Consider the following 11,217-nt stretch of genomic DNA (forward strand, 5'->3'; position numbering starts at 1 on the left):
AGGAAGAAGAATCACACAAGAAATTTAATATCAAGATTAAGCCGTTGCAATCTAAAGACATTCTTAAGAATGCTGCAACTGTAGATGAACTGAAGGCATCGATAGGCAACATTGCACTTTCGCCATCACCAGTGGTGAGTGGTTTTTTTATGTCAGGCTTGGGCGAGGTTGGGTGAGCTGTGTCCTGCCCATATTCATTAAGCAGAGAAGAAACTCCTTAAATGGAAGGCCGCATATAGTTACCATTTTGTGAACTTCATAAGCCTTAAACAGCTCATTCTAGCTTTAGAAAGTTATGCTCATTTTATATTGGAGTTCTTGTGCTTTTTGAAATAGTAAAAATGCGTAGGACCACATTTTATTTTTACTTACTTTCCTGCAAGCATTTTCAAAAGAAGAAAAAATAATAACAAAAAAATTATCCAAATTTACTTCTGAAGCAATTAAAAACAATATGAAGTTTACACATTTACTAGAAATAATTTTTTTTAATATACATGTTAGTGCCCCTTTTATGATGTAACACATAGAAAGGCATGGGAAGAAAACTAAGAAAATTACTTTTTTAAAAAAAATACTTTTTATTGCTATGCTTCAAAAACTATATTAATCTGATATCATAAAACAGTTTAAAAATACATTAAAACTCATCTTCATTATATTTTATTATCAAATTGTCTTTAATGCTCTTATCTTTTAGGCACCTCAAACATAAGTATGCCTTATTTATATTATTCAAACTGGTATTTTTCCACAATTTGGACTTCCTTCCTCCAATTCTCATCTCCTAAATTTCTTTAGTTTCAAATTCTAAGTTCTAGCATTTACAGTATTTTTTCAGTGGTGTTTGATAAATGCTTCAATTGTGTTCTAAAAATAGCTATGAAGAGCAAATGAAGGCTCTCCAACTAGCAGCTAATATGTTCTTGGCATCTTCTTGGAAAGACGTGATCTCCCTACAGAATTCCCCCTAAATAAAGTAGTTAATAAATGCTGTACCACTTTTAGGATGCTTCTGGAAATATCTCAACTAATCTTTTTAAGGCGTTTTAACTATCTATCCTTTGATAAATGCCTGCCTGCAGTGAATAAAGTCTATAATGATGCCTTCTTTAGTGCTTAATGACTATAATGGCCTTTATCACTACTGTTAGTGACAACTAAAATGATTGCTAATAGTAATCAGCCACAACAAATATTTCAGGTATTTTTAATTATATATTCTTGTTATCTTAAGATGTCTTCCTGAAAAGGGAGAAATGAAATATATTAATTTTCTTTCCCTTCTGCAATGGAAGGTACAGATTTTAAACTCACATATTGGTCTGTAATACTAGTGATTTCCAGTAATGGAGGTGTTTTAAAGGCATATACTTTCACTTTTCAGTTGACATCCTTCAAATCATTTCTCACTTACTGAATCATTTTTTTTATCAATTGTAAAAATTCATTTAAGTGCCTGAAGCCAATTTATATCCACTTCTCTGTGAGATGTAATAAACTTAGTGGGTATGTGGAAGCTACCTGGGATAAGTATAAACAGTCAAGTTCATGGAATTAAATGAAAAAATTTTACATGAAAAAAATCTTATTACAACAGCCAGGCACATAGTAGATATTTGCTGAAAGTTAGTTGAATCTAGGAAAGAAGAAATGCCCTTTATCAAAAAGAATATGTATGCCCATGTCACCTGGTAGATATTCCTTCAACCAGATATGTTGCTGAGGATGCCATAAGAAAAGTGACTGTTTACTCTGAGCTCTTCTCAACTCCTGTATTTAAGGTGATATATTGATATGACGTGTTTAGACTCTGATGAAAAGATGTTAGGGAAAGCAGTGTGAAAACAAGATGGAGACATTGGAAAAGTAATCACAGGGTTAAGCTGTTTCTGCATACCAGCAATACCACAAACCAGGAGACCCTCAAATCCCTCTGTCACCACCATCCCCATACCTTCATCTTGTTCCCTAATGTGAGAACCTGGATCTGCCATTACTATGATTTCCAAATGTTTCTAATTTCTGATATTTCATGTAGGAGAGTAAGCTGTTATTCCTACTTTAGGGTAAGGTAAGCATGTTTCTGGATATATATAAGTATAAAGAGAAATTGTAACTGAAAACATATTCTTAGCTTTAGAATCCTTATTCTTTGCTAGATAACCCATAAGTATTTCACAAATAACATTTCCAGGACACTATGTCCGAAGCCAGATATGTAGAAATAACCTTATGAAATCCAGTTAATACTATAATAAAAATGGCAAATGATTTGTACAACTTTAGATGTTTCCAGTTAGCCAGTCAGACATTTATATACCTATACTTAATTCAGGTATAAAAAGAGAAATAGAGCATACACCAGTTAATGATATAACCAAATATTTTATTTAGGCTATGGTTTTTGAAAGCATCAAACATTACACTAAGAGAAATAGAGGAAATTCTAAATGGTAAGCTATTCATAACAAAAGTTTATGTCATGATTCCTGTTTCTTTTGAAGAATTTTAAGATAACCTCACAGGTAAAGGAGGTTAATTTCGATTCTTATCATGTTGTAATTTCCTGATAAGATACTATGCTGATAATCAGGACAATGACTGAACATCACCCAGGTTTTAGTTGTTGATTTGGCATCTGTACGAGTTAGAATATTGGTAGAGCTCCTTTAACCAAAACCAAAATAGGTAGTAATGGCTTAAACAAAATAGGTGGTTTATTTCTCTCCCATATAAAAATCAAAGCTGGTAGACAGTCCTCGAAGGTAATAGTGTCTTACTCCAGGGGTTGTTCAAGAACCCGGGAACTTTCTGTATTCTTGCTCCACCTTTCCTGGGGTGTTGCTGCCTTATCACCATCAATCACCTCTGTGTTCCAGCTTTGGGATGGAGGAAATAGGAAATAAAAGGCAAGAGGTTTCCTTTAAGAGTTTAACTCAGAATTCACAACATCACTACCACTCAAATCCCATTGGTCATAATTTAGTCACATGGTCACATTAGCTTAAAGAGAGTCTGGGAAATGTAGTCTTTGGTTGGATAAACATGTAACCAGCTAAAATTCAGGATTCTGTTACTGAAAGACAAAGGAGAGAATGTATATTGGTGGACATTAATAGTTTCTGCCACTGTGTCTTAAATAATCTCAGATTACTTTTGGGAGTTCATTGGGAAATGGTTTTATGTTCCTATTTACCTTCAAATTATTCCCAGAACCTATTAAATCTGGGAAATTTTATTTTAAAAATTTCTAATTACTAATATCTAAGTAACAGTGGTACTGTGCTGTATGCTAGCCAGCAGCAGGTTGAACAGAAACAAATTTATTTAAAATACCAACATTTTGGGATGATAAAGACCCTTCCAAGAGTAATAGTTTTCCCTTTGTCTTAGAAAATTTACTGTTTTTGGAGACAGGCTGTTTCATTTTTGAAAGAAAATTATTAAACCCAAATTAAACTCAAATGCTGTCTCTGTAACTTTTATCTTTGGTTGTTGTTGTGCTCTTTAGAGGATAAACAAAGGACAAACAAAGCCCCTCTTTTTTTTCAATGGTTTTTACGTGAAGCAGACTGGTTCCAACTCCAAGTTTAAATTTAGGGTGCAAAATGTTTATTTATTAAGGAGTGACTTCATCCTCAACACCTATGGGGTTCGGTAAGGGGGGCAGAGGGAGTTGTTTTGCATGTCCAGCAACAGCCTGAGCCAATCACACGGGGGACTCTAGAGCTGGAATGATACTTCAGAGTTAGTCCTGAGTTTGGCAGAGGTGAATACCCTTATACTATTGTATAAATCAGGACTCCGATATGGGCAGGCCAAAAAGGGGAATGACCTTGAGCCAGGTGGCTCTCTACGGCTGAGGCAGATCCTAAAATGTTGACAGTTAAAGTCTGTCTTTCAGTAGCACTTTCAGCAGCTGGTGTGAGAAGTCATTATGAAGAGAAATTTATATGGTACATTTTGTTGTCCCCAACAAATTCCCTAGACCTGACATAGGGCCTTTTGTATATCATTGCCATTCAATAAGTGCTTGTATGTGTGAGTGATTGAGTGAGTGAACAAATGTGTGAATGGGACCAGGCCAAAGACAGAGCACTGTGGCATGTCACTACCATCTAGTTTTATATCCATCTATTAATAACACACTTCAGTCTCTCTTTTTCACCATATGACACTCAACTGTGCCCTCATACTGGCCACATATTTCCTTTTGGTTCAAACCAGTGATGAAAACATCATTAAACACAACACTGAATTTGAGAGACCTGGAATTTCTACAACTTTGCCTGGATCTATCAGACCAGAAACCCCATGAGAGTGATGGGTTTAATTTGACATTCAGTTTGCCTATTTCTTTGCACTGGCACCTTCTTTTCCAAGTGCTCTGTGGCCATCTGCTTAAATAATTTGGGCTTAATAGAAAGCAGCTGTGTGGTAACAGAAAGAGCAAAACACATAGATTCAGACAGGCCTGGGTGCCTAGCCCAGGTCTGCTCCATTCTATCTGTGTAATCTTAGATGAGCCTCATAATTGTTCTGAATAATTTTCTTTTCTATGAAGTGAAGATGATAATGATGCTTATGAAATTTTTGTGCAAATTACTTTCAATCTCTAGGAGGGTCAAATATTTTACTTTTTGTCCCCTGTGATTAGCTTACTATAGTGCATGGTATACAATAGGCATTCAGAGAGTTAGACAATAAATGACTGAATGAATAAAACATAGAGAATATCCTAGTAACAGTACCTGATGCATAATTGGTGCTTTGAAACTGTTCATTTCTTCATTACTAGATACGTTAGAGTTTTTCAGAGAAACCAAACAAACAGGATATATGTATATATGTGCAAATATACCAAGAAATTTGTTATATGAATTGGCTCATGGGATTATGGAAGCTGAGAAGTCCCACAGTCTGCCGTCTGCAAACAGGAGACCTAGAAAAGCAGGTGGTATAATTCAGTCTGAGTCCAAAAGCCTGAGAACCAGAGTGGCTGAGAGTATAAATCCCAGTCTGAACACAGAAGATGAGATGTACCATCTCAAACAGTGAGGTAGAAAAAGGGGGTAAATTTCTCCTTCCTCTGCCTTTTGTTCTATTCAGGCCCTTAATAGATTGGATAATGCTCATCCTCACAGAGGAGGCTGATCTACTTTAAAGAGTCCACCAATTCAAATGCTAATCTCATCAGGAAATACTCTCACAGACACAGGCAGAAATAATGTTTAATCTGAGTACCCAGTGGCCAGTCAAGTTGACAGATAAAAGTAACTGTCACACTAGAGCGTGTGTGTGTGTGTGTGCGTGCGCGCGCGCGTGCGTGTGTTTAACTTTTTTGCTGTTATTGAGTTATAGCTTTGCTTTCTCATTTCCAGTCTCTTGTCCTGAAATCATTCTGTTTTCATGTCTTGGCTTATAATAAACTGGATCTCAAGGCTTGAATGCTGTTAAAGGAGTTTGGGCTCTCCTGCCTACCTTAGACTTTAATTCTGAACCAGATCTGATTCACCTTTTAGATGAACTACTTTTAAGTCAGTTTTTTTTCATAGTGGACATTTGTAATTGATATTTCTTTAAACACAAATAGAAACTTTGTATTTATCCACTGAAAGAACTGGCATTTTGTGAGAAAGATGTTGGAATCTGATGGGCCCGAACTCAGCCTCTTGCTAACACTACTGCTTAGGCAAGTTTCTTAAACCTATTTGTTTCTCAGAATCTTCATGTCTAAAACGGGAATAATAAATACTTACCTGTCTTACAAGGTGGTTGTTGGGATGTCCATCTCTCTGTGAGTACAATGTAAAGGTCATTCCCCCTAAAGAAGAAGGTTGAAACAGAGATGTGAGTACTTCTGCTGTTCGCTTCCCTTGGTTCTACTCCCCCTGTATCCAGGGTAGAAACAGACCTCCATTACAACTGCCAAGAATGGCTGTGTTCTTAAAAAGTAAAATTGTTTTCTGAAAGGGACAAAATGAAATAATGGTGCAAGGTTAAACTATAAGGAAATATGCCCTTACAAAAGCAACAGAATGAGAATTCAACATATAATTGAATATGATTCCACTTAAGATAATTTGAAGGAGTTGGAAATAGACACTTATTCCAACGATGTCACAATTACTCAAACAACTGGGCTCTACCTCTTAACTGGGTTGCCTTGGGCAAGTTACAAAACCTATGCCTTGGTTTTTTCAACGATAAATCAAGATAATTCCAATACCAACTTCATAGAGCTATTTTGAAGATTGCATGAGTTAATATATATAAAATACTTATTATAGATACTATGTTCAGAGATTATTTTATTGTTGTTGTTAGAATTATCCACAAAGCCTAGGGTATGTTTTAAAGAATATCATTAACAGTGATAAATCAGGAAACCAAAATAGTTAAAACTCATTTAGAACCAAGACTAGTAATTACCCTGAGTGTGAAAGTGGAAAAATTAATAAAAGAATTCGTGTGTGTGTGTGTGAGAGAGAGAGAGAGAAAGAGAGTGAGAAAGAGAGAGAGAGAGAGATTCCTATGAACAGGTTTTGGAGGTAATTCTAGAACATTTCTAAATTGTTTTGAGTAACATCAAAAGCCCCTGAACAAATATGAATACAGTACTATAGGCTAACATTTACAATAAGATCCTGTATTGTGTAGGGCACTAATTGACATCATTTCTCACCCCTTTCCCTTCAAATCCACCAAATATTTGATAAGTACCTTCCATGCAGTAGGCACTGAGAGCTAATATCGGAAATTGGATAGACTTTGTCCAACCTTCTTGCTAACATTGTCTACAAATTTACCAAGAAAACAACATAAGACAATGTTGCTAGCACCCCAGAGAAGCTGAAATTCCCCCTTGTGGTCCAAACTCTTGTTTGTCTTCACTTTAGTTTCCTGCTTGAAAATATGGTGGTCTGTGGTCAGCTTCTCCTGTGACCTCTATTTCAGAGTCTCCTGGCTTCCTCCCCCATCCCAGAGTGTCCAATGCAGACATTTCCATTTCTCTCAAAACCCACAGGGAACCCTATCTCTGACAGATCTTTAGCCATGTGTTTTGCTCACTAGGTACTTTGAAACCTGTGGCTGCCATAACTTTCATGGAGATGAGAAGGCAAATGTTATGGTTTAATTCTTGTGCAATATCCTTTTCTCATGTGCTTCCATTGATTCAATACCTTTGTTCTTTGGTGAGCCAAGAATCACTGCTGACTTACCCTGATAAGTTGTCCTTAACTACAAGCGCTTAGTTCTGTACTAAATAAGAATAAGAATTTTTGCTCTGGAGTAAATCAGAACTAAGTTTACATTCTGGCTCTGTACTTGTTATCCATATACCCATGGGCAAGTTACTTAAACCTTTAAGCCTCGGTCAAGGCTTAACTAAGTGTAGAGTGAGGCTAATAATATTATCTACCTCACAGGATCCTTGTAAAAATTAAGGAAGTGATGCATATAAAGTGCTTAGTACTTTGTAAGTTTATGTATGTAAGGCCCAAAGGAGGTGCTTAATAAATGATAGCCATTATTTATCAACAACAATAGGGTGTCTCTTAGTGACTACTCGTAAGCATCCTATAAGGTCATGGACAACGTTAAGAACTTATAATGGTGATGATGTTGGTGGTGGCAGCTGTGAAAATTTGTGTGCTGACTGTCAGATGTTTCACATATATTAACTCATTTATCTTCACAACAACCCTATGAGATAGATACTATTATTATCTTCATTTTACAGATGAGAACATAGAGGCATAGAAGGATTAATTAGCTCACTCAGGTGTCACAGCTTATAAGTGAAGTTGCTGAGATTTAAACTCAGAAAGTCCAGTGTCTAATTCAGGATTCTTAACCACTATATTATACTATTTTTGATGAAAGCTATTGGCTCTCTTTCGAGCGGAAAAATAGAAAGCTCATTAACTCATCCAAAACATTTTACATGTAATTTCTGAGTACTCACAAGCCTTTGAAGGCTATCACTTTGATGGTGCCTAAACGGTCCATGATCTCAGCTTGGAAGCCCATGTCCCAAGCTTTCTTTCCCATCAATCTACAGACACTCCTTTCTGTGGTACCTGATGTGTCATTTCATGTGACAAGACAACAAGGCTGAGCTGACAGGTCAGTCAGGTTTAAATGCTGCTGTATCCTATGTGATTCTAGTTTCTTAAAATTATTTCATTTTATATTAACCTTTGTTTTAAATGTTAAGGAATGACACCTCGTCTTTACATGACTCATGCATTTCAGTTCCCTTAATCAATCAATCAGCAAGTATTTTTATAAATCAACAGCTCATTATAATTATGGTTTACATTTTATAAATGTCATGATCAGAAAGAGATAATGACCAGCAGCACTATTAAGCATGCAGTGTGGTGACGATTGCTCCATTTTAGAGAAGAAACCAACTCAGAAAGATCGAGAGGCTGCTGAAGGTTCAAGGGCCAGGACTCCAGAATCTGCTTCCTTTCTGCCAAGTAAAAACAAAATACATTTTCCCACCTACAAATTAAGGGTCTATGATTCAATTATCTTTAAGATTCATTTCAGCTTTAATACTCTGCTGTGTATTATAGCTTAAGAGTCTCTGTGGGAAGCTGTTTTAAGGGCAGATTGGAGAGACAGTAAAGGGGCTAAGAAAGAGAATGTTTCCTTGAAGCACATCGCCAAAGAAGGAAGAACACAGGCTTCCGAGTCTATATATTACTATCTATGTGTTCACGTTCCTTAACTTGGAACCTCAGATTCCAAGTCTGTAAAATGGAAACAAGAACATCTACGTTCTCAGATTTGATGTAAAGATGACATGAGATAATGTTGCAAAATGCCCAGTTTGGTGCCTGTCACCCAGGAGAGGCTCTAGAAGCATCAGTTCCCTTTTCAGCTCTGTTTTCCTTCTCCTTTTCCTTAAGTTAAGAGACTTGTGGGAGGCAGCTAGATAAAAATAGCTAGGGAGGACTTGTGCAAAGTCAAGGAGAAGATGGGTGATAGAAATGATATGAGAGTAGGTGTCGACCCATCCTGGCACGTATGCCTCTTCCCTTCCCCTGTAAAATTCAGTAATATAAGAAATGGAAGAATTTGACATGGAGTTATGAAGGAACAATTGTTTAATCTTGTTCCTGGAGATTTTCAATCCATTATGTAGTTATTTAATCAAAAGAATATGAGGAAGGGGAGATAGCTTTGAACTAGAGATGGTCTGGTGCTGTTTGCCTATTCCAGGTGTCCCGCCCACCCTCCCACCCCCAAGGTAGCTTGCCCGAGAGTAAAATCCATGAATTTGTTGCTGCTTGGTAACACCACCCCCTTTCCTTTCCTCACTTTGGCAGAAGGTTCAGCACCCCATTGAGTTTCCTAAAAACAAAAAGTCATCAGTGGGGGCAGAGAGCTCCAGTCTCCTACACACTGGCATTTACTCCTGGTAGAACTGCTTCATTGTGCAAGGGGGTGCTAAAGATTGTGCGCATTCTGATGCTAAATGCTCAACCCAGACCTAAAGTGCAGTGAGTTGGAGGGAAGAGGCTCAGCTTGGGTTCTGCTCATCAAGGTGAACTTCTCAGGGCAAACAGAATTTGGGTTGGGTCTAGATCAGGGATATCAGTAATAGGGCACATAAGCTGTATTCCTGCTTCCAAACCCTCAGCAGACATTGTGACTATACCCCAGGTCACAGATATAGTCAGAAGCCCCCTCTATCCAGAGCTGCAGGCAGCCCAACCAAATTCATCCAGAGTGAGCATATAAGATGTCACTAACTCTTTTATTTTCCAGGTCTTATAGAGAAAGATAGATGGGAAAATGGGTGGGATCTAAATTTTTCAAAACATATTGTTCTCTTTTTGACATTATAATAAGCCATGAACTGTCTGCCGAAGAAATAGTTTCATATCTGATTTGCGTTTGTTTTTTCCTTCAATTATTTTTCCCTAGGGAATTCTCTGTTGCTTCTATTTCCTGATCTTTAAAATAAAATGTCATTTTTTCCAAACCTTTCATGCCCATCCTACTCTGGTAGAAAGAAATCCGAGTTGTTGTCTGGTTTGATCTCCTTAAAACGGGCAGAATATGAATTCAATGTGGATCGCCTTATTTCTCCAACTAATGTACATCTCTGAGTACATGGTGTTTTTCTTCTCTTTGTGACGTGTAAGAGTTAGAATTCCCTTGCATAACTCCAAATCTTTTATTTATGTTCTACTATCTCAGACAACCTGCTCTGACTAGGGGGTCACAGAAACATGACCACCAGGGTTAGAGATCATAAACCCTCAATTTCTATTACCAACTTAAAGTCTAATGAATGAGATAATACACCCACCATACTGAAACATAAAATGTTAAGATATCCTCATCCAAAGGTAGCAAAGTCAAGAATTACAAGTTTGTAATTACAATGCTAATTACAATCAAAAAGGCTAATTTTTATATCTCTGACATCTTCTGCCTCGGTTGTATTAGTCTTACTGGCGTAGACGTTAAAATTCAAAACTATTTTTATTTGCTAATGGCCATAATCAGGGTAGAATGGGCTCTGTAAAGAAGCAATCAATTTAGAAAATAAGTTGGTAACAGAAGCATCATTTGTGAACAATTTAGGAAGTTTGGGTTTATGATAACTAATCCTATACCCAGAAATTGTAGGTTCTTACATCTTCCTTAATGGGGCCTTTTCTCTTGAGCTTACAATGTTAAATGACACATAGTAGGTACTTAGAAGATACTTGTTGGTTGGTTGGACAGATGGATGCTCTTCACTATGGGAAATTATATGGAACTTGGTGTTTCACTGTGATATAATGCAACTTATATCCCTTGTGTTACTTTATAGAGAGAGCAAATTTATGGTTCTCAATTTTTTTTATCTTTTCCCCCTTCAATTCAACCAAGTTTTTCTCCATTATTAGATTAATGAATAATATGAACAATAACTTCATTTCTTCTCTTACTGTTTGCAGGATTTTTTAAAATATATTAATGTGTTCTCCTTTTCTGTGGGTGCTAGCTTTCTGTCATAATTCTCTTCCCAGTGAGATGTCTGTTTTCTCATATAAAGTCTCAGGTTTCAGTCACTTAGTGGTTCTTGACCTTGGAAGTAAAAGGTAGATACATTATTATCTTTCTTATACTATTATATTTATTTTTATATGAAGGAGTTTCTATAAATGTATGAATAATATTATAAAAATAAGTATAATAATA

The 11,217-nt window shown here is 36.5% G+C and overlaps 1 protein-coding gene across 1 annotated transcript in view; it reads left to right on the forward strand.

Moving 5' to 3' along the window:
• Nucleotides 1–11,217, forward strand: part of SGIP1 (SH3 domain GRB2 like endophilin interacting protein 1) — a 183,368-nt gene that overhangs the window by 87,190 nt on the left and 84,961 nt on the right. Inside the window, 1 exon segment of the mRNA XM_015595069.1 lies at nt 1–134. This exon segment is cut by the window's left edge and continues 22 nt beyond it. Within this exon segment, the coding sequence (XP_015450555.1) occupies nt 1–134 (134 nt within the window).

The sequence above is a fragment of the Pteropus alecto genome, unplaced genomic scaffold (genome assembly GCF_000325575.1).
Source record: "Pteropus alecto unplaced genomic scaffold, ASM32557v1 scaffold25, whole genome shotgun sequence".
Taxonomy (NCBI): Eukaryota; Metazoa; Chordata; class Mammalia; order Chiroptera; family Pteropodidae; genus Pteropus; species Pteropus alecto.